This window comes from Ovis aries, chromosome 2 (assembly GCF_016772045.2).
Source record: "Ovis aries strain OAR_USU_Benz2616 breed Rambouillet chromosome 2, ARS-UI_Ramb_v3.0, whole genome shotgun sequence".
Classification (NCBI taxonomy): domain Eukaryota; kingdom Metazoa; phylum Chordata; class Mammalia; order Artiodactyla; family Bovidae; genus Ovis; species Ovis aries.
Genome location: NC_056055.1, coordinates 3,110,925 through 3,134,594, shown reverse-complemented (window position 1 = coordinate 3,134,594; position 23,670 = coordinate 3,110,925). Strand labels below are relative to the sequence as shown.

The following is a 23,670-nucleotide window of genomic DNA, read 5'->3' as shown; positions in this document are numbered from 1 at the left end:
TTGTACCCTGCTTTTTCCATTCAATATTATATGATGAGTCTATCCTCATTTCATTAAAAATTATTTAAAAAAAATTTTTTTTACCAGCGTAATACTCCAGGGCACCAGAATCTGTTTATTATTGGATATCTTAGATCTTCTAGCGTTCCATCACTCAGCCTAGCATTTTTTATAATCTGTTCATTTGTATGTGTTGTCATAACTGATGGGTTTAGACTTGCAGCTCTCCTGGTTCCTGGGATTACATCCAGGAGGCTACGTGTAGGATCCTGAGGGCTGTCTCCACCACGCACACACCCAACGGGCCCGCTTCCCCAAAGGGAGTGCTGTTTCTCGGGGCTCCTCCCCTTCCTTGCTCCTGATCCTGCCGGGGCCATGGCAGCGCTCCCTGACTGGTCTCCCACGTTTGGGTCTCTGGAAGCAGAGGTTCTCAGGCACGTCCTTCTAGAAGGCTCCAGGCTCCTTGTGTAAGTCCCCCACCTCAGCCCCCAACCCCGGAAGGTGAACATGCAGTTTTCGAAACTCCCCAAAACAAACGGCTGCTTTGTACCCTCAGTCCCGAGCAACAGGTGATTCCCAACCCTGCATCTGCACGCTTGAGGTCCCCCATCTGCGTTAACATATGTATATGCAGGGGGAGGGGGCTCGAGAGGAGATCAGAGGGCTGGAGAGCACCCACTGGAGAGACCCCAGAGCCGGTGCCACGGCCTACAGGCCAGGAGGGGGGTGGCACCGCTCCACATTCCTGACCTCTCCCTCCATCTGGCACTCCTGTTCAGGTGGACTGATTCACTACAGCTCACTAGTCCAGGGTCTGGCTGGGAAGGGGAGGCCTGGGGCGCAGCCGCAGCCCTGCCGCTAACGTGCCATGTTAGTGCGTGACCGCCACTCACGATCTAGCTGCTCTCAGAGGCCATGCTCTTTCTCCCCCGGGCCATCTCACTCCCCTTCTTTTTAAAAAAAAATTTAAAAATTAATTATTTTAATTGGAGGCTAATCACTTACAATATTGTAGTGGTTTTTGCCATACATTGACATGAATCAGCCACAGGTGTACATGTGTTCCCCATCCCTAACCCCCCTCCCACCTGGTACATATACACAATGGAATATTACTCAGCTATTAAAAAGAATGCATTTGAATCAGTTCTAATGAGGTCGATGAAACTGGAGCCTATTATACAGACTGAAGTAAGCCAGAAAGAAAAACACCAATACAGTATATTAATGCATATATATGGAATTTAGAAAGATGGTAACAATGACTCTACATGCAAGACAGCAAAAGAGACACAGATGTAAAGAACAGACTTTTGGACTCTGTGGGAGAAGGCGAGGGTGGGATGATTTGAGAGAATAGCATTGAAACATGTATATTATCATATGTGAAACAGATCGCCAGTCCAGGTTCGATGCATGAGACAAGGCGCTCAGGGCTGGTGCACTGGGTTGACTCCCCTTCTTTCCTACACAGCCCCTCCTAAAAACTGAGGACTCATTTCAGAAGTCCTCTCCACCCTCCTCCGTGAACCCCCGCCGCTCCCTCCTCAGTCACAGCACAGCATGTAGCCACTGTTGTAAGGACCGTCTGCCTCCTCCATCGGACCGTGAGCTCAGCGAGAGGCTCTGTTGATTCCCTGCGAGCCTGGCCCCAGCGCACAGAGAGCGCTCAGGCTGTGCTGCTCCTGCCCACAGTCACCCCCACCCCCAGCCAGCACTCCATCAGTCAGAGCAGTGCGTTCAGGAGTCGGTCTTGGGGTCCCAGACACTGGCCCCTCGAAGTGGCCCGGCAGTGCCTCGAGCAGGCCCCCAGGGAGTCCCAGGTCCTATGAAGGCGCCATCTGTACTGCAGGCCACTCATGAATCCCTGAAAGGAGGAATTAATTACCACCTGTCGAAATTAGACTTCTCCCTTCCTTCGAGATGCATCTTCTTTTTATTCTTAATTAATTTTTAAAATTACGACGTCAGTGTGAAGTCTAATTTATTTGACTTTTTAGCATTATTTCTCTGATAAGCAATTTCATTTTATGCTGGGCGCTCGCTCGCCTCAGCACCAATTTGTCACTTCAGCCCTCGCTTTTAGGGGCTGCATCAGCCCGAGAGAGCCCCAGCACCAGGGCCTCAGGCCCCTGCTGAGAGATGAACGCGCCCCACGGACCCATCCTAAGGGCCCTGGCCCTCCTCCCTGTCCATGGTTCCGCAAGCTCACGCCTCCCTTGTCCTAGGATGGACGGAGGGAGCGAGGCTGAGGTGCTGGCCTTGCAAACGCATCAAACGCTTCTGCCTGCCTGTCTCACTGATCCTGCAAAAGCCCTTTTGAAGCAGAGCCTGTCATTCCATTTTACAGGTGAGGCCTCCGAGGCTCACAGAGCTAGGATGTGTTGGAAAAAAGGGACTCCAAATCTGACGACTCTTCTGCTTCACCCTGGAACCTCAGCGGGGCTGGTTAGAAATTTCCACCTGCAGACCTGCGACTGAGACCCAGAGGCCGGCAGGACAGGCCCGACAGGATTCCCGCTTCAGTCTGCCCCTTAGCCTTCCTCCGTCTCCTGGTGAACTGGATCCTTCGTATGCGGCCCTGTGCCTCCCACCCTGCACTCCGCCTGGAAGCCCTGAGAGAGGAGCTGGCGACCTCCAGGACCCTCCCCTTCGGCCGCAGCAGCTGCTCAGGGGTGACCCCATGGCTCAACTCAAGCAGGTTGTGATTCTAAATAGCGGGTCATGAAGGCCTTATTGACGGGGGACATCTGAGCAAAGTCTCCCGAGAGGAGGGGAACTGACCCACAGAGTCTGGGGAAGGGCCTTCCAGGCAGAGGGAGCACCCAAACTTTGAGGCAGGGGCACGCGGGGCACGTTCAGGAGAAAAGCAAGAGAGCAGGGCGGTGGTGGTGGAGGGGGCGATGGGAAGCCAGTGTGGGCAGAGAGCAGCCACCTGGGAGGCTGAAGATCCCCTATCCAGTTACAAAGCTCAGGGAGTGCTCGAACACACTGGAATGGGATTTGAGAAGGTTCTTCTAGTCTAGTCGTAAGAACTAGGCAAATCATTATAACCCGGGGGAGGTGGGATGACACAGCTCCATGGTGATCAGGGGCCGGCTGGACGGAAGAAGCCGGGGAGTCTTGGAGGCCACGCTTGAGCCAGGCCTGGGACCCGTGTCTCCTTTCAGCCGGCCCCATGCAGAGTGTGCCCAGAGCCCCCAAAGGCTGTGGGTGTGTGATTCCTAGGGCTGCTGTAACAAGACACCCCCAACTGGGTGTCTTAAAACAACAGAAATTCTTCTCTCATAATTCTGGAGGTTAGAGGGCCAAAACCAAGGTGTCACGAGAGCCAGGCTCCATCCAAGACTCTGCGTAGAACCCCTCCCAGTTCCCAGTGTGGCCGGCACTTCTCAGCCTCCCTTATTCACAACGGCCTCCCCCCAGCCTCTGCCTCTGTCTCACCTGCTTCCTCCGTGTGTCCCTGCGTCTTTACTTGGTGCTTCTCCAAATGTGCCTCCCGTCTCTCCTTATCAGGGCACCAGTTACCTTGGGTTAAGGTACCCACCCCGCCTCCAGGATGACCTTGTCTTAGTTACATCTGCAGGGACTCTGCAAGAAGGTCCCATCCTGAGATGCTGGGGGTTAGGACCTCGAGGTATCTTTCTGGGGGACACAGGGCCACCCACCCCAGAGGCCACACCTCCTAGGGACGCGCGGTCTGACCTCAGTTGTGCCAGTTCCCTCTCTGGGCCCCAGGCTGTCCTCCTGTAAGACAGGGGCTGAGGTGTCATCCCTCTGGCTCTGCCTGTTTCTCCAGGTCCTTTTGAAGATCCGGCCCCCTCCCCTCACTGCACCGCCTCTGATCTTCAGCGCGAGCAAGACAGCATAGGGACAGGAGCTTAGATGACTCCAAACTGTATCTTTGCCATAAAACAAATGTCACAAAAGGCCTTTTGATGTCACCCTAATGGAGCGCGAAAAACACCCTTCAGCTCCCCTCCTTCGCACTTTTAATTTCATCCTTTTTGCTATTTTTCCTTCTCCTTTAAAGCCTGTGTTTGCTTTCATGCTCCATGTTTTTTATTTAGTTGCTTGTCAATTAGTGTCTATTCTCTGAGCAACAAGCACATTAGCAGCTGCAGAGATTAGAATTAAAATTCACAACCCAGTTGGTGCTACCAAAGCCGCGCCTACCCGCCTGAGAAAACAGCACCTCTTTGTCATTTCAAAAGATGACCTTCCTCTCCTCCCTGTTCCCGGCTCCTGATTTAATTCCAACTGACTCCTCCATGGTCCTGCCCAGACGTGATGGCTTTGAGATGGAACTTTTTCAAATACACAAAGGAAGATGCAGCCTCCTCTTAACAGCACCTTTGATGACGGTTAGTGTAAAGCAGGAGTCGCTGGATTTGAATAACAGGCTCTGATCGCCTGTCAGGGGTTCTGACTCAGCCAGCCCAACACTCCACACCTGCTATGTGCAGCTCAGCCAACATTCTAAACACAGCAGTGTGACCAGCTCCGTGATCCCCTAGGTTATGCGACCCTGCTCAAGTGAATTAATCTCCCAGATTTATTTCCTCCTCTGCAAAATGGGGGGGATTAAAACTAACTACTTATAGATGTAAGAACTGAGATTGTATGTGTAGAAAGTGTTAGTCGCTCAGTCACGTCTGACTCTTGCAAGCCTAAGGACTGTAGCCCACCAGGCTCCTCTGCCCATGGGCTTCTCCAGGCGAGAATACTGAGGTGGGTAGCCATTTCCTTCTCCAGGGGATCTTCTTGACACAGGGATCTAATCCAGGTCTCCCCCATTGCAGGTGGGTTCTTTCCCGTCTGAGCCACTCGGGAAGTGTAGAGATTTGCAAAGCAAGCTTCAGCATCTATTTCTTCCCATGAATCTGAGGAGTTAATCACACGGCCAGGAGGGCTTTGGTGAAGGGAGACGCCCAAGGGCAAAGTCAGGCAAACCTCCCCCAAGGGGTCTGGGCACTGCGCACCTCAACGCTGCAGACAGAGGTGGAGGGACCACGCTCGAGACCCCAGCCCAAGACAAGAGGCTTCAGAGCCCAGCGACAAGGCCGAAAACCAGGGAACTGGGAAGCTGCACTGTCCCCTTTCTCTGTTCCCAGTGCGCTACCGGGTCCGGGCAAGGCAGGAATTGAGCCGACCTCTGCGCCTTCACAGTGAGCTCAGCAAACACCTGATACCATGACCCGCACATCTCTCTGCCCTCACGATCCTGGGAGTGGGAGAGATTCCCTTGGCAGCTCCAGTGGAAAGGCGTGACAAGGTGACAGGGTGAGTGTGTGTGACCCTCCCTGGGTCACACCGCAACATGTGTCTGCCTGGGGCTGATGTCCTCACACTGCTAGACTCCGAGTGGCCCGAGGGTGGGCCTCCCAGGGACCCCCGTTAGTGAGGAGTTCTGGCTCCCACTGACCCTGCTGTGTGACCTCGGGCCGTTCCCCTCCCCTCTCTGAACAACTTCTTTGAGTACAAACTAAAAGATGAAGCTTAATTCACAGGACTGTTGCTGGGGGACTTAAAGCGGACAGAAGATGCTTAAAACACCTAAAACAGGGAGGCTTGGGCAACAAGGCTGACGATGACAGGAACGAGGGTGGTCACGCCGGGGACGTGCTGGAGGAAGAAGTGCGATCGCTGCCACCCAGCACGCGGCAGGCAAGCCACCAGGTGCTCCTCCCGTCCCCCACGTCCTGGGCGCGAGGGCAAGACAGAGAGTGGGACCAAAGGCGGGGCCCAGGCCCCCGGGCTTGGTGGCCACTGATGCTGTGGAAACCTGAGTCACACCACGCTCTCCTCCACCCCAGAGCCTGCACCCCGTGCCCACCTCATCCTCCGAGCTCATCTCCTGCCATCGCCCCCTGACCCGAGGCCCCCTCACTGCTCCCTGGGCACCTTCAGGTCTTCACCCCAGAGCTGCCACCCCAGCCGGCATGGGGTACCCTTGCCCCAAGATGCGCTCCCTCCCCCTCCAGCCTTGCTCACAGACTCTCCATGAGCCCCCTGCCCCTCCCCGCTCCTCCCCCTCCCTGAGATGGAGCATGGTCACCCCGGGACGCGGGGGCGGCTTTGCTCACTCATCTGTGCCGTTCTTTCACCGCTAGAATCTAAGCAGGGGTCGTGGTTTTGTCCACCATATGTCCCACGGGCCCAGACGGGGGCTTGCTGCCTAGAAGGAGCTCTGAGTATCTGTGAAAGGGTGATAACCACAGGGACCCGGAGCTGCCTTTAGGGGTACCTGCATCTCCCTGCAGACACACGGCAGCTCAGCCTCTGTGGCTGGGTGCGCCATCAGGATAACTAGCAAAGGCCCGTGATTCTGAGTACCGCGGATGAGAAGGGGGCTGATCCCAGCTGCACCCAGTTTGGGCTGTGAGCTCCAGCAAGCACTGCTTCCCCATCTGGACCAAAGGAGGCATGGGGCTGCTGGTTTTGAAGGGGGTCCCCTGGGGCTCCAGTACTTTGCAGAGGGGCCTCAGGGAAGTGGGAGTGGAGGTGTAGTGGGCGTCGAATGGCCAGGACCCTGGGTAGCTGCTCCGGCTTCCTGCAGAGCTGACTCCTCCCTCCGCTTGTATATAAGATTCTTTCAGAAGAAAGGGTTCCAATTCCTGAAGGGGTCTGGGGGGGGGAGGGCGGGGACCACGAGCAGTTAGCAGGTCTGGACCTTGAATGGACCGCCTCACCCCTCAAAGATTCACCTTCTCCATCTGTCTAAAGTCGGGTTGGACCGAAGGGCCTCAACGTGCCCTCCCAGCTCAGGAGCTCAGGCACCCTGACTTCACACAGGCAGAACCACCATGAAGTAAGCGTGGGAACTGGGTGAAGGAGGACAATTATCACCACGCTGTATAACACTCTAATGGAGGGATCTTTTATGTTAGAACTGAGACGTTATGGAGCACAGTTCCATCAAATGAATATAATAGACTTGTTTTATATTACAATGCAGACTGTAATCACACATTTCAATAATCCCTTCAATGCATTACATAGAAGCGTTCTGAAGCAATGGAGTCCCGGGACCATATATAATAACTCGCCTAAGGGGAGGATGCGGCGGGTGGCGATGGGGTGACGAAGAGGTCTCCCAGCTGGCAGGGACAACCACCGTCTCCCCAGCCCAGGGCCATTCGGCTCAGACCTCGCTTTCCAGACGCTCTTCGGGGGAGGCCCTTTGTCCCAGCACCTGCCCAGGGAGGCAGCAATCCCTTCTCCGACATCCTCAATGGCACTTCTGCAATCACCCCCCCAGGGACCAGGAGCTCAGCCCCCCAGGCTACCTACTGGGCGGGTCCTGTCATTAAGAAATTGCTCCACTGCCTGCACACAGCATGGGGTCTCTATGATTGTACCCATGCTATTTAAAGCATCGTGGGGACACCCCTGGTGGTCCAGTGGTTAAGAATCCACCTTGCAGTGCCGGGGATGCAGGTTGAATCTTTGGTCTGGGAGCTAGGATCCCAGGTGCCGCAGAGCAACCAAGCCCGATACAAACCTAAGACGGAGCACCGCAAGCAGAGAGGCCCGATGGTGCCGCGTAAACGCGTGTTCGTTTAATGTAGTAGACTCCCACTGCTGCCGTCACCCCAAGCAGCGGCTCAGCTCTACTATCCTGCGGCTCTGTAGGCTGGAACCTGACGTGGAGCCCACTGAGCTAAAATCAAGGCAGCAGCAGAACGGTGCTCCTTTCTGGAGTTTCTGGGAGGGCATCTACTTCCTTGCCTTTTCCAGCTCCTCCAAGTCACCTGCACTCCTGGACCCCTGGCGCCTTCCCTCTGTCTTCAGAGCCAGACCCTCCCTCTCTGAATCTTTTCCTGTTGTCTCTCTGACCCCGTGGCTGGGGAAAAGTCCTTCTAAGGACTCGTGTGATTAGGTTTTTTTCTTTGCTGTGTTAATATTCACAGGTTCGAGAGCATCAGTGATATAACCCACTGTGTCAACATCCCTCCAAAAGCAAGTCACAGAAAACAACCACAAGGCTCTCGGAACAGTTCGGCAGGCCACGGGCAGCGAGACGGTTCACCTCCTCTGTCTCTACTAACGCAGCCAAGGCACCGTTAGCGTTTGGGATCCCTTCTTTGGCCTCCGTTGACTTAACTGTTGTAGTCAGTTAAAATCCTGTCTGTCTCCAGTTCCAAGGGGAAATATGATCATACCCATTTTATAGGGGGATAAACTGAGGCTTAAAGCATGGAGGCCCAGCGATGGCCCCTGAGATGCGTCTTTAAGGGTAAGTGTGTCAGGCTGACGATGGGGGAGACACGTGGTCAAAGTCCAGGGCTGCAGAGAACAGGAGGCACCTTCAGGGCCTGCGATAAGTGCAGCAAGTCTGGGTGGGGGTAGGTCACTGTCCAAAGACACAGGGGATGGGGACGTCCCTGGTGGTCCAGTGGCTAAGGCTGCATGCCCAGTGCAGGGAGCCCACAGTCCCTGGTCAGAGAACTAGATCCCACACGCCGCAACCAAGAGTTTGCACGCTGCAAGGAAGATCCCGCAGGCCACAGGGCAGCCACATAAATAAATCTCTCCTAAAAATAAGAAGCTGAAGGAAGAAGGTTGGGGTCAACCAGAGAGGGCTTGCATGCCAAGGAGGAAGGGTCGCGTTGTCCCCAGAGCATGCGTGCCAGCAGGGAGTGAGATGAGGAGGCTTGTGATGGACAAGCTCACCCTGGCTGAGTGCAGAGGCAGGAGAGGACAGACAGTGGCCGGAGGCAGGGGACCCCGTGAGGACCAGGTCAGCAGGGAGGAGGCGGGTGCAGAGTAGAGGGCAGAGTGGAGAGGGGTCAAGAAAGGAGGCAGGGCGAGCTGGGATGGTGAGAGGCAGGGGTCCCCTGGGCAGACTGTGGTTCCAGGGCGTAGAGGATCTCAGACCGGGAGCCTGCAGCAGAGGAGGAGATGAGAAACGGAGGCGGGCAGAGGCCAGACCCCTCCCCAGGGTCATAGGGCTGGATCCCTCGTCCTTCCCACACAGCCGTGTGGCCCTGCTTCTCGGGGGACGGCAGCCGGGTCAGCCGGTCACTCCAGGACAACACCCAGAGCGGGCAGATGAAAACAGAGTCCCGAAAACAGAGTCCCAGCAGGTCCCAGGGGAGGGGGCGCCTCCAAGGGGTCTCCTCCCTGCTGCCTCCACACCAGGCCTCCTGCGGCCGCAGCAGCGAGAGGGCAGGATTCCGGGTCCCCACGACCACGGCTCACTCACCTGGAGATGATCTGAGCCCCAGCCCAGCCCAGCCCAGCCCCTCACTCTCAGCCTTCATCTTCCTGTCCCTTCCCTTGTCCCTGGGCTTCCTCCTCCTCTCCTCGGAATAATTACCACCAGTGCCCCCAACTTCGAGTGTCCATGTTCAACTGTGCCCAGGGCTGCCCAGGCCGGCGGGTGACGGGCCAGCACCCAGCGATGCTGTTGTTCTTCAGCCGCTGACACCTTCATGCCTGACATCCTGGCTTCACGGCACCACCGCAGGTCACCCCAGGGCCTCAGTGGCTTTGCACAGACTGATTCCTCCTCCTGAAGTGTCCCCACCCCCCGGAACATCCCGCCCACCTTGAAGGAGGGTGTGAACACCCTCCCATGCTGTGCCCCCTCCATGAACGGGGCCGTTCCCCCTGGGTGAAGGCGGGTGCTGGAAGATGGTGAATTGGACACGCAACAAGTGTCTCTGGAGCCCTTCCTATGCCGAGTATCCACTCCACCCACCGTGAGAAATGGGCTTGCCTGCGGGTTGGCTCTTTTAAAAAGACACTTGAGGGCGAACAGTGAGAGAACCTGAATTCCCAGAGACACCAGTGTCCTCAAAATAAAGTGACCCTCGCAGAGGGAACTGTGGTGAAATGGAAGCCAAAAATCATAGCTTGCCCATTTTGCAGAGAAGAAAACTGAGGCTTCAAGAGGATAATGAAAAAAAGCACACACACACACACTCTCGGGCTCCCAGCCGTCAGTTTCTGCAGCCACGGAGCCTCAGGACCCGGCTCCCCGTCTGTGACCCCTGGCCCTGCTGGAGTCAAGAGTCAGCACGGCCCTTTCTCCTTCTTCCCTGCCGCCGGCCATCACCACCATCCGGCGCCACAGAGGAGCTGGGGCCACTCGCTGTTTGGTTTGTTAAGAGGAAAACTAGCGCTAATACAAACAGGGGCTCTTTTAAAAGCTGAAAACCTGCAATTAAGCTCTCCTGCGAATGCCTGTTAACGACGACGGCGATGCCGGCGTTCGAGAGAGGACTGTGGAGGGTGGCCGGTAACCACGGGGTGGATTTATTAACGGCGCGATCCAGCAGGAGAGGGGCCCCCCAGACCCAGTGCTGCCCTCTGGGGAAGGTGGGGGCAGCCGCTTCCCCAAAGACTGGGTTGAAATGAACGCGCTTAAAGAGCTCTGGGAAACCTGAATGGAAGCGGGGGCTGGAGGCGGCTCCAGCACCGTCTCCTGTTCGGGATGGAAAGACTGAGGCCAAGCCGTGGACAAGACTGGGCCTTGATGTGAAGGAGCCTCCTGCACCCTGCCAGGGGGCCACACCCCAGCCCCTCGCGCCTCCTCGCACTTACCGTACTGAACTGTGCTGGCGGGCAGCGCGGTGAGGGAGGCCGGGGCCCTGCAGCCTGCGGGGCTCCGACTGAATCCAGCCCCGTGGCCAACTGGCCGTGTGACCCTGGGCAGGCCGCTGTGATCCAGTCGGTCCTTCCCCGGAGAAAAGCATCTCCCCCACGAGGCTTCACAGGGTCACCCGTGATTGTATTACACTGCCCGCCCGGGCCACGGGACCTCCTGAACAAGCCCTCCCTACTGGCCTTATTAATCCTTGTCTGTTCTTCCCACCAGTCTGAGTCCTTCCAGGAGGAGGTCAGAGAAGCCTTGGGAGTGTCTGGTACTGAATGTTTGCTGGCCTGTGGCTGGCACCGGGGGCTGGGGTGGTGAGGAAGTATCTCGTGCGTTTTTCGCCTTCACGGCCTCCCAGCTAGGGACGGGGGAGACATAATCCCCCCCAAATCACACTTATAATCCAAAGCCACAAGCACGGCCAAGTGCCAGTGATGGGACTCGTCACCTGGGACAGGAGTAGGGGCTCCTGGTGAGAAAGTACCCTCTGAACAGGCTCTGAGGCAACCAGCAAGAGAAACAAGAGACGCTAGCGAGGTGGATGGGAGCCCGCAGGCAGGGAGCAGCATGTGCCAAGGTCCTGTGGCTGAGCGGAGGGAAGCCCTGTGAAGCTGAAGCGTGGGAGCTGACAGGCAGGCAGGCGGCTGCCGTTCGGGAAGTGGACTCAGCACACCCGGGCCCACGAGGCACGCTGCCACGAAGGGCAGCCTGCAGTGTTTCACACCGGGAAGATGACAGGGTCCCCTCCACATTCCAAAGGCTGTTCTAGCTCTGGTGTGGGTGCATGCGGGGAGGCCGGCCGGGAAGCTACTGCAGTGTGTGGTCCAGGGGACAGAGGAGGATCCAAGGTGGCCCACCTGGAAGTGAGTGAGGAGCGGCCTCGGGAGGCAGCACGGATGGAGAGGCTGGGATCGGGGGTGGGACAAGTCACAGCGGGTGGGGACGGCCAGGGCAGAGCCTTCAGGAGGAAGGAACAGGCAAACCCCAGCGACCTGGCCGAGGTCCGGGCGGGCCTCACAGCTGGCCATTACAAACCTTCACCCTTCCCCACCGTCACCTGGCAGGTGAGGGGATGGAAGCAGGTTCTACGAGGAGCCCCGAAGGCCACAGCAGGACGTTGGGTCTCCAGGGCCCCGGGCAGGCCCACCCCACCTGGCGCCCAGTAGAATGAGCTGGGAAGGCCCCATCCGCAGCAAGAGGTAAACACGACCGGGCCCTAGGGCAGCGTCCCGGGCTTCTCTGGGGATGGACGAGTCATTGTGATAACTGAATTTTTGAGTCAAGGCTTAAAATATGGCCAAGATTGAAAAGGCAATTTGGCAGGGTCGGGAGCCCCCAGGCAGGTTTCCCTGCCTCTACTGTTCGGAGGCCTTATTAACAAGATCACTCTTTCTCCTGTGCACAGCTCTGTTCACAAGCAGGTCTCGGGGCTGCTGGGTCAGAGGAATTCAATTGTGTGTCTCTGGGGCCCGGCTCTGGCCAGCCAGAGACTTCTTCTTGGAAAGGGCAGAGAGAGAGGAGACTACTCGGGCCCTGACGCTGAGGAGAGCTGAAGGCTTTTGGAAGAGCTGGCATTTCGGGGAGACAGGGTATAGTCCAGAGACCAGGACCGTTTTGGGAATGGGTCTCAACAGACCCAGGCCCAAGTTCGGGCTCCAGCACTTGCTCGGGTGACACCCTACCCGCTTTCTCGCCTGTGAAACAGGCAGGCGGTGCAGATGAGAGACGATGCCCAGTGCGGCCACTGCTCATCAGGCGGGCGCCAGCCTGGGGGGCGAGCGGGGCCCGCGGGCAGAGCCGGGTCTCAGCCCCTCCTCTGTGTGTGTGTGTGTTCCCTGCAGGTGCGTCTCCCAGGTGCAGCTCCTCAGCCTCACGTGGTGGTTCCTGCCCCGAGTGGGGAAACGGACGCCTGTCCTGTGAAGGCTTCACAGCCTCCTGAATCAAGCTGCTGGTAAAATGAACTCGCCAGGGACAAGGGAGCTTTCCCCGTGGTCCAAATCATTCCTATTTGCCGAGGATGTTCTTGGCCCAAATCCAGTCCAAGCTCATGGGGCTGCTCCTCCACCTCCCTGGGGAGCGGGGGCGGGCCTTCACTAGCCCAGGGTTAGAAATATTTCACACGATTCTCAACTGGGGGATAAAAAGATGCTCTGCTTTGGATTACTGTGCTCCTGAGAAGCTGTGGGCGACTGAAGCCAATGGCCAGCTGGGCTCCCAGACGCCCCTGCTCTTAGGCGCCCGGTGTGTGCCACCCAAAGGGTCAGGGACAGACCACGACCTCCACTCACAGACTTTCCAAAAAGCTCCCACAGGATGAGCACCAGCCACGTGCCAGGCCACGCACTCAGAACTAGCGATGAAGTAGGCACTGACTGTAGCCGTGTTTCGACCTGAATCTGAGGCTTGCGCCCGCCCGAGGTTAGCCTGTACCACTGTACCACATGCCCATCCCCGCCCCCGCCCGCATCCCCTCCCCATCCCCGCCCCTGCCATCCCCACCAACACGCCCCCTTTTGTGCGCATCACCATGGAACCTTAAGGCAGGGCTTCCGTAACTTGCTTGAGACACGCCACTGAGAGACACTGGTTTTTGGAAGGGCTCTCGCTGTTCGGTGACATCCAAAGGGCACAGGATCACCTGCGTGACAGGGTCTGGGCCAAAGAAGGGCAATTCCCATTTTACAGGTGTATCGACTGAGGACAGGAGCATACCACTCAGGTCTAGAACCAGGCCTCCTCTTCCCTCCACACTGCCGTGCCGAGCTTCCTTTGAGGAACTTGACTGTGAGACTTCTAGGAAAAGGAGCTGCCACATTACAACTAAACCTAAGCTTTCCCGCACTGGGATGGACTCAGGTACGTGTGCACAAGTATTTCTTAAGATGAGTGTTCAGATGACAGGAAGCCAAGCAGAGACGGTCCTTCCTGACCACCGACCTGCCCATCCCTTGGTGAGAAGCAGAGGTGGGGGCTCAGGCCGACTTGTAGCCCAGGCTTCTGCCTCCCTGAGCCCCAGGCCTCCAGCGGATGCGATCCCATCGCCTCCACCACCATCGCCTCGGGAGCTATGGGGTAGCGGCAGAGGGCCCAGTTCAGCGTCTGGAAGGACAGGAGGGCGCGGAGGACCTGGGCTGGTTGCTTGGCTGTCCTGCGGCCACACGAGCGGACCGGACCACCTCAGAGTCCCCACCCCCACGGAGGCTACGGGGTGCGCGCTGGACTGAGCAATGGAAGGCTCACTCTGCAGGCCCAGGGTGGGGGCGGATTTCTGAAGGACCGCTTAATGCCGGCGAGAAATGGAGACAGACGGTGGGTGGGCATCGGAAGAGACCAGACAGCCCCTCTCCCCTCCAAAGCAGGCGCCCCACCCGTGACAGAGAGGCAGGACGAGCTCAGCGGGAACCCCAAGCTTTATTGGCTCAAAGTTCTCCTCAGGAGCCTGGTCGGCTGGGACTGGACGTTCCAGGGTGGGCACTCCCGGGCCTGAGCTAGGAGAAGGGAGGGGGGAGAAAAATGAGAATTTTAGGTCACATGGAGGGTTTCTGGAGTATGATCCCTGACAGGGTTAAAGGTGAGTAGTTCTGAAACTACTTTCAAAGACACGCTGTTTGATCAGTAAATATTTACAGAGCCAGATGATGATGAAATATGTGTCAGATGCCCCCTATGTGTCAGGCACCACTCGCTGCATTTCTCACTGGTTAAAACACAACACACCAATAACTAGAACCACCATCAAGAACGAGGCATGATAAAACGAAACTTTCCATGCACTGCAGGCAGAAAAATACAGCTGGCGGAGAACAGGTGACCGGTTTCACCTTCATCTTTCAAAAGGACACCACTGCCAGCCCCACCCCCTGTCCCGCCCGCCGCACGACAGTCTCAAAGCGACATTACCTCCAGGTTCCCTCTGGCCTTCCGAAGGACCTTGTGTGTCACAACCACTAAGGAGAGAGGAAAGAATGGGGCGATTAGACACGGACGCCCCCCAAGTCGGCGGACCAGCCAAGGGCAGGGAGGAGGCCTCCAGCCCCAAGTGGCTCAGGCCTGCGGACAGCCCCGCAGCATCCAGACCCAGAGGTGTCTACCTCATCACATACCCGGGACCAAGTGACCCGTCAGAGAGGGTGGGCCAGAGCCCCTCAAGTCTAAGCCGAAGGCAGGGCGTGCAACGCCACGTTACAGATGAAACTGAGGGCCGGCAGGGTCGGGGGACCCCCGAGCCCACCTCTGCGGGCTGGGCCGCAGTGCGGGGAGGGGAGAGGCCTACACCCATCTCGGAGCCCTCATCCCCCAGAGAAGCCGCTCTGGGAATGGGGAGTGCCCGCTCCAAGCAAACGCAGGGGTGCAGGCCAGGGCCAGGCAGGAGGGCACTGCAGTCCCGGGGCGGGCGCCTGACCACAGGGAGGACGGACGGACGGACACAGGGCGGCTCCCTGCGCCGGCCGCTCGCTCCACCTGGAGCAGCGGGTAGGGCGGGACCACCTCGCAGCTCTCTGGGCTCCGTGGCTGGAGGCAGAGGCCCAGCGCGTGGGAACCCATGGGCAGGCGGAGGGCCCGCCTCGGGGCACAGCTGTAAAGGAAGACAGCTTCTCCCCGCAGCCCGTCTGCCCCCCAGATGCCAGGAGCAGAGGGAAGGCCACCACTGACGGAGACGGGCCGCATCAGGAGGCGCCCCCAACAGGCCTCCGAGATGGCCAGGGACGCCATCTGCACCCGGGGAGGACGCACAGGCTTCTGGACTGGGACCCTGGCCAGTGAGGCTGAGACCGACTCCCTGCTGGCTTATTCTGAAGAGGTGCCATGCAGTGGCCTCGAGAAAATACTTATTTCTTGCCTCACAAAAGCCTCCCTCTGCAGGCAACAGAGCCTGCGCGCACTCTGTGGCAGGGGCGGGCGCAGATGCCGTGGCCTTGTTTCTAGCTGGGCGCAGTGACTCGCGGAGGCGCCTGCTGCCACCTGCGCCACCCCAGCCCACGCTGCAGGCCAGAAGTTCTTAGCTGGGGTCCAGGGTGATGCTTTGGGCATCCTAAGTCCCCAGAAACCACGTGCAAATCTGTGTGTACGCCGTTGTATGCATCTTTCTGGGAAGAGAGAGCACCTCTCCTGAGATTCGCCAAGGGGCCAGGACCCAGAGAAGAGTAAGCATCGTGGTGCTAAAAGTGTCAAACGAGTCACGTCTCAGCTGGCCCAAGTCTGAAGGGGCCCCCGCATCTGAACAGCACCATCCACCTTCCGAGCAAGGAGCCCCCACCGAGATGAGAAGCCCGTGGGGCAGAGTGGGAAAGGGCTGGCCCCAGGCAGAGGCGTGCCTAGAGCCCAGGTCTGCCTGACAGCGCCGGACCCCTTCCCCCGAAGACCCCAGCCTCAGGGGCGTCCAGCGGCGACAGGCGGTCTGTCAGCTGTGACCTCAGTGAGCACCCTAGGGGCTCCTGCCCACTGGAGGCGGGGCGTGGAGTGGGCGGCCCCAGGCCACACGGGAGGCTCTCGCAGTCACTGTCTGTCCCCTCCTTTCCCGGCAGATTCTGAGCAGTGCTGGCGTGTCCACCTTGACACAGGCGGCAAAGGGAGGGGTAGGGACATTCCCCCAACTTCCACCTAGTCCCTGAGAGCCTGAGCAGCCCTGGGAGAGGCCGGCGGGCCTGGGGTCCTGGGGGTACTCACAAGCCTGGCCAAGCCGCCCGCTCGCTGTGCGACCTTGGGCAGGCCCTCCCCGCAGCTGAGACTGACTCTGGGTCAGGCCATGGGGAGAAATACGGAGATGGTGATGCCGTCTTAGCAGGGGAGAGGCTACGACACATCAGAGGTTAACGGTTTGCCACCACCTCCATGCCCAGAACTCAGTCTGGCCTCATGGGATAAAGGAGCCAAAGAACCAGCGCTTATGGGGCATCTGTTCTGTCCCAGGAAGAAGCACAAGAGAGCTGAGACATCACTCCCATCCCTACAGAGGAGAAAACAGGGGCACTTCTTATGAAGCTGTGATGAGAGCCCAGGCCCACCCAGCCAGTCCCAGGAAGAAGCACAAGAGAGCTGAGACATCACTCCCATCCCAGAGGAGAAGACAGGGGCACTTCTTATGAAGCTGTGATGAGAGCCCAGGCCCACCCAGCCAGTCTGAGTCCCCTGGAATTACCATCTCCAGTTAGAAGTGAGGACTCTACAGCTTGGACAGCTAAAGTCGTTTATTCCCGGTCTCGCAGGAAAGGGGCGACCTGAGTCACGGCTCCCCAACCCAGGGCTTCGCACTGGGTTCTGGGCCCTGGATCAGCCATGGGGACTCGGCCGTCTGAACCCACTTCTGGAGCCTGCTCCCCTGGAGGCAGGGTTCCCGTCCTGTGCCTGGGACTGCCTGGCACAACAGCCGCAAGGCACTGCTGGCGCTGTGAACCCGTGTTCCCCGGACTCAGGGCTGCACAAAGCGCGCTCCCTCCTCCTCGCGGCTGCAGGTACCTGACCCAGCCAAACGGCCCGCTGCCACAGACACAGCCCGGTGGCACTGCCCCCACACGGACCCCCCTCCCAGCGCCCCTCTTCTCTACAAGGGACTTGCTCTCCTAGGCTGGAGCCCCACAGACATCCGCGACTTTGCCAGGGCAATCTCCCTACTAGCTTTCAACACCATCCTCACCCCTCCACAGCCCTGGACAGCCCCCAGAGAGGTCTCCCCACCTCCCGGCCATTCTGTGCTCAGCCGCGGGGACCTAACACACGAGGGGCCCTGTGGTCACTGATGCTCCTGCCTGGCTCTGGCCCACAAGGCCCCTTGTGAGTTAAGGATGTTGACAGGCCACCAGCCCACAGTCCAGCGGGGGCTGTGCCGTCCAGAGGCTCTCGGAGGACCCCGGGTGAAGGACGTAAGGAAACCCAAACGCAGGAGGCACCAGGACAAGCCAGGGCCGGGTTGAGTCCACCCAGAGGTGCGGCCCAGACATGGCGGCCACCCCGCCGCCACTCACACTGGTCAAAGATGACCTTCTCCTGGTTCTTGCTCAGCTGCAACAGCTTCAGGGTGCTTTGCAACTTCTTTTCTTGTTCAAACAGTTTTTTGTGGAGTTTGCTGATCTCTGCCTTCAGTTCTCCCGTCTAAAGAGAAGGGGATTTAGGAAAAAAAAAAAAAAAACAAAGAATAGAAACATCAGGTCATATAAGAAGAACTGCAAAACCATATAAAAAGCACTCAACCTTCCAAACAAAGGTATTTGAGGAAAAGCTAGAAGCCACGTGCTGCCGGCCGGATGGAGGCCTCAGGACTGCTGGCAGAACTGCAAACCAGGGCAGCCCAGGGTGCACCCAGGCCCACTGAGATGCAGCGGATGTTAGGATGCGCTTAACCCTCCGACCTACCGAGTCTACGCTTGGACATTTACCCCCAAGGAAGGGCGGTGCAGGCCTGAGAAGATGCCTTGGCTCCAGGATGTTCACCTCAGCACTGTTCACGGCAGGACAAAATAAACAACCTGATTTGTTTTGATAGGGATTTAGGTAACTTAATTATGGTACTTATATACAACGGAGTAATTTCACAGCTATTAAAAATGATGTTGTAGGACTTCATTTACTGACATTGAGAGATGATGCTAATTAGTGACAAAAGAACCCAGAATAGCTCCTGTGTACCAGGGCACGCCGGTTTCACAAAATTGAATGCATATATCTCTATCCACAGGCATGTATATCAAGATGTCTAAACCATCTGACAACAGAGACATCACAAAAACGTTTACAGTGTTCCATTTCTGGGATATGGGATTTGGAATATTTTGTTTTTCGTTTTTTTAATTTATCAGAATTGAGTTTTCCCCCCCAAAAAACTATAATGCTGGTTTATTTTTAATGTTTATATCTTACAAAGGGGATATAAAGATATTATTAGGGGGAGTATGATCTATTAGGAGAGCCTGCTTTGATTTTTTCAGAGACGGGGAGAGAGTAGATGGACGACAAGCCCACAGTTCCCAGGCCCCTAGCGTGAAATATGCAGGCCGTGGTGACTCTCTTGGGCTTCCCTGATGGCACTGGAGGTAAAGAACCCGCCTGTGATGCAGGAGACATAATGCGATGCCGGTTCAACCCCCGGGTCAGAAGATCCTCCAGAGGCGGGCAAGGCAACCCACCCCAGTATTCTTGCCTGGAGAATCCCATGGACAGAGGGGCCTGGCGGGCTACAGTCCAAGAGGTCGCAAAGAGTCAGACACAACTTAAGAGGCTTAGCACACACGCACGCACGCACGCACACACGCACGCAGAAGCCCTCCTGCCTAGTCGTCGCTGAACTGGTGCGGGGGGTGAAGCACACTCCCTTCCTCAAAAGACACCTGGGTTGTAAGATGCCCGGCACAGGGCACCCTGTGCTCCACTGAAACACCTCTGCTCCCGACTTACAGAGAGGCACTTTAGTTTCTTCCCAAACTTGTTTACGGCTCTTATAATCAGCTATGTGATTTAATTTTTAAGTAAACTTATGAAAGATGTGTATGAAAAGACAGAACCTGTATATGTTTCAGAGAAGACTTGATAAAGGCAAGTCACTAAAAAAACCCCCACATTTCTGCCAAATTAGGTGTGGGTGAGTCAACGCTAAAAGATGTGGGAGGAAGGCAGTCCAGGAGAATTCTACATTCAAATTGCTTCGCAAGTACCTAAGTTTTTTCTTCATCTTCAAGAAACAGAAATTGGAAGTGACAGACATACATTATGGATGTAGTTTATGAAAGAAAGGAGACGGGGAACTTCAATCAGCAGACCCATATTCAAAGGAAAGGCCCTGGCCCGACATCAAAAGAATGGCAAATGAATGTACATTGAACTGTTTTTAAGTTAAACTGAGATGTTTAAGGTATGTATCATTTTTTGATTCCCTGCTTTAACCTACTTTTAAGATTAACCAATAGTGTCAGCTACAAGGACTTCGACAGTGCTTCCAAAACAGACCCTAATTAAAACACAAGGTTTTCTTTGATTCCTCCTCAAGCTGAGAGCCCACAGACTTCTGCTCTGGCTGCGGCTTTGCAGGCCACACATTCTGGGACAAGGTCACTCTTCACTCGGAGCCCTGGGTCCACATCTGTAAACAGGGACGATGCCTGACCCTCCTGTCACACTGCAGAGGACAGAGACTCAGAGGAGCGGCTCCCTGAAGACAGGGAGGACGCTTGCTGCTCACCCTGCCGCCTAACCTTACCTCTCCTTCTGAGGCCAACTCAGACAGCACCTTCTCCAGGAGGCCCTCCTTGAGAACCTTCCCCACCACAGCCTCAGTTGCTTACCGCTCCTCTGGGTGCCCACTGTGTCCAGGGCTTCCCCTAACACTTCCCACTTCACGGTGGATTCTAACAGATCATTACTTGTTTTGCTTCCCCACCTACACTACAAGCTCCCTGAGGGGAGAACTCAATTCTTCCCTCTGACTCCCCAGCGACTGACTCAAAGTAGGTGCTGCGAGACCATCTGTCAAGCAGTGGGTTTGCCTGCACTCTCAAAGCACCCTGAACGCCTGAATTCTATCCAGCACTGAAGACAAGGAGTTATATACAAGTGTCTGCTGTCTCTCTGAACTAAAAATCTTCATTTTCACAGGATGAAGACGCCCGGGTGAAAACGGCAGGCTCCAGCGCTCCCTTGCTTCCAGATGCTGAGATGATGGAGCAAGTGAATTCCAGTTCTCGATGGTGATTCAGTCACTCAGTCGTGACCGACTCTTGCGACCTCATGGACTTAGCCCACCAGGTTCCTCTGTCCAGAGGATTTTCCAGGCAAGAACACTGGAGTGGGCTGCCATCTCCTCCAGGGGATCTTCCCAACCCAGGGATCGAGCCTGCGTGTCCTGCGTTTCTTTACCACTGACCACCAGGGATTCCCTTCAGTCCCTACTTCTGAAAAACGGGACTAATAATACTTAAGAGGCTCCTGGAAAGGGCAAGATGAGATGCTACTGTACAGCGGAGTCCCTGACCCCCAGCAGGAGTGAGACAGAGCAACTCTTCCTCAGGACCACAGCGCTGAGATCAGAGCTGAGACTTAACGAGTTGCGCTGCCTGACTTCTCAAATTGTTTTTGTTTTTTTTTTTTCCTGGCTGCTTGTTATTCTTTTCTAAAATGAAAACTCTCAAAACATTTACAGAAGTAGAAAGAACAGGAGAATGAACCACTAGACACCCAATCCAGCTTCAGCAGCTACAGCTATCAACTAACGGCCAGACTCGTCTCATCTATACCCCTGCCCGTTCTCAGTCTAAAATTATTTTTAAAAATCAATCCTAGAACCCAATCATGTTTCACCCCAAAATATTTCAGTATACAGCTCTAGGAGAAAAAGATTATTTTTAAAAAACCACAATGACATTATCACATCTAAAACGATGAGCGTGACTGCTTAGGATCACCAAACAGGTGTCGGCAGATAACGTTCCTGATTGCATCATCATTTTATTTTTATTATTTTTTTTAAACTAACTGGCTTGACTCAGCATCCAAATAAACTTCAAGTTTTGTATCTGACTGTTGTGTCTCCAGTTTCTTTCGATCTAGTAGGTCTCAGGGTTACCAAGAAGCCTCGTAAAAACAGATCACTGCGGCCACCCCCAGACTTTGTGATTCAGCAGGCCTTGGGTGAGGCCTGAAAACTGGCCTTTCCAGCCAGTGTCCAGATAGTGCTGCTGCTGCCCGTCCAGGGACCGTGACCTGAGAACCGCTGCGTATCTGCAAGCTTCACTCTCTCTCCTCTCCCTTTCTCCTTAGGATGAAAAGAGGGTCCAGGCTCAAGTTGTACAAATCCTGCCCCAGACCTGGAATCAAGCCATTTCACCAAGGAGCTCTAACTGCCTTTAGGAACATAAAAGGTACTTAGAAACCACAGTCTGGCACCAAGGGTGCTCCCTGGGACTGGCTTGGACATTTTCAGAGTCTTTTAAAAGTAAAGAGAACTACTAAATTTTTAAAATAGAAAATACATCAGGAGTTCATATATATACATTTCTCTTCCCTGAGAGTAAAAATTTCAACATAAGTTATTTGTTTTATCCTATGATAAAATATAGTAATTTCAAAACATCAATACAAGTATTATTAACAATATATTTACTAAAAACAGTTTAAATTTTTTGACCGTTCTTGCTCTTTCAGTATTTCCACTAAGAAAATATAATCAAATTACTGTGTTTGTCATGAAATGTTACTGTTGTTTGGCCATGCGGCCTCTAGGATCTTAGTTCCCTGACCAGGGATTGAATTTGCGCCCCTTGACGTGGAAGTTCAAAGTCCGAACCACTGGACCACCGGGGAATTTGTGAAGTGTTTCCTCTGAGTGGTTATGCCTTCAGTTATATACAGGAAAGTTGGTTTATTTTATCTTGAATATTTTAAAATTGCTTTTCCCCCCATTTTAATTTTTATTTATAATTACATAGAGCATTTATAGAGTTTCAAAGTCAAATTGATGAAACAAGATCAATTCAGAGAAATCTACCTTCTATCCTTGTTCTTCCATCCTCTTCTTTCCCACCCCCATATGTAAACTCTTCTATTACTGTTTATCCTTTCTCTTAAAAACATTTTTTTACTCCATACAAATTATGTTTTATTTTTTCACCATCTCTTATAAAACTTCAAGAATGAAAGTGATTTTCCTGCCGAGAGGAAGGCTATGCTGGGATTGAAAGCATAAAATAAGCCTGCAACTAGACGGTCCGGGAGGCTATTCTCCCAGGCCATTTAGTTGACCAGAGTGAACAGTCTTTAAATTTTTACATTAAAAAAAAAATTATTCTCAATTGGGGGATAATTGCCTTATAATATTGTGTTGGCTTCTGCCATACAAAAATGTGAATCAGCCGTAAGTATATATATGTCCCCTCCTCCTCTGCACACCCCTCATCCCACCCCACCCCTCTAGGTTGTCACGGAGCACCGGGCTGAGCCCCCTGTCACACAGCAACGTCTCATTAGCTGTCTGTTTTCCATATGGTGATGGAAATGTTTCAGTGCTACTCTCTCAATTCCTCCCACCCTATAAATACTTCTATAAACAAACATGTGTACATATTTGTATCTCTCCCCACACTTTCTTAGATAAACTTATACATGTGATATACAGTTTCCAGAGCAGTCCTAGGGACTTAGAGACGCAAAAGGCAATTTAATGCCACTCAGAGAAAACACCAGGCAGCGAAAAAACCACTGGAGCTGCGGGTGGGGACTTGGAAATCTGCTTCACACAGATTCCACACCGAGAAAAGGCGCCGTACGGAACAGGCAGGGACAGGAAAGTGGCTAGAGGCAATTTAACACCACGAGGGGGGTCTGCGTGTACCCGCACCATCTTGGAGCATCTCCGAGGGCCTTTTTCTGGCTCTTAAATTCTGTGATGCTAAAGTGAGCATAATCCATGACCTGAGAAACCCTCAGAAATAAGGTGCAAACCCTCACAAGCACTGACCAGTCCCTAGACTAATTTGCTAGTGGGGGAGATCAACGTGCTGATAATTCGTGTTTATACACGGATACACACACACATACACACACACACACGGAAGAGAAACAAGAGCTGCATCCCGTCTATTTAACAGACATCACTCTGTACTGAGGACAGAAACATCGTATCAAGGGTGAAATGTTTAGCTTAGACATAAGCTTCAAAAATCATATGAGCAAGCACTAGTTTAGAAGGATGAGAGGAAATTATTCATCCATTCAGAAATATGAACAAAATAGACACGGCCCCGCTGGAAAACAGAGGCACAGACATTAAACAGATACATGCCTGTGACGTGTGATGAAGGCTGGGATGAAACCCAAGAGGGTGCTGGGTGCTATGGCGACTGATCGGAAGCCCTCCCTGACCTTGAAGTGAGACTTAAGCTGAGACCTGAGAGCTGAGAAAGAGCCAGCCGGAGGGAGGGAGCACTTGTTTTCTGGGCCTGAGATGGAAACGAGCCTGGAGGGCTGGGAGGAAAGGCAAGGCCGGTGTGGAGCTGGCGCTCGGTGGGGGTCCTCTCCAACATGCATCTCCACCCCACACACAGGTTCCCTCACACGACGGCTGGACAGGCACTGCCCTGAGCCTG

At 54.9% G+C, this 23,670-nt stretch overlaps 1 protein-coding gene and 1 long non-coding RNA gene across 24 annotated transcripts in view; one reads left to right on the top strand and one right to left on the bottom strand.

The window, feature by feature from the left end:
• The first annotated feature begins 307 nt into the window (after positions 1–307).
• LOC114112779 (uncharacterized) lies at positions 308–8,125 on the top strand. Its single transcript, XR_006058548.2, has 4 exons — positions 308–467; positions 2,351–2,701; positions 5,115–5,283; positions 7,914–8,125. It is a non-coding gene; the product is annotated as an uncharacterized LOC114112779 (long non-coding RNA).
• A 5,870-nt stretch (positions 8,126–13,995) lies between these two features.
• Positions 13,996–23,670, bottom strand: part of CDK5RAP2 (CDK5 regulatory subunit associated protein 2) — a 181,388-nt gene continuing 171,713 nt past the window's right edge. For 15 of the 23 annotated variants that reach the window (XM_027964061.2, XM_042242791.1, XM_027964064.2 and 12 more), the window contains 3 exons: positions 17,566–17,692; positions 14,504–14,550; positions 13,996–14,086 (listed from right to left, as the gene is read on the bottom strand). In XM_027964061.2, the coding sequence (XP_027819862.1) occupies positions 14,015–14,086; positions 14,504–14,550; positions 17,566–17,692 (246 nt within the window). In that variant the 3' untranslated portion in view covers positions 13,996–14,014. Of the gene's footprint in view, positions 14,092–14,503; positions 14,551–17,565; positions 17,693–23,670 lie in introns of all 23 variants that reach the window. The other 8 variants (XM_027964063.2, XM_027964065.2, XM_060410796.1 and 5 more) reach the window with 1 other exon arrangement.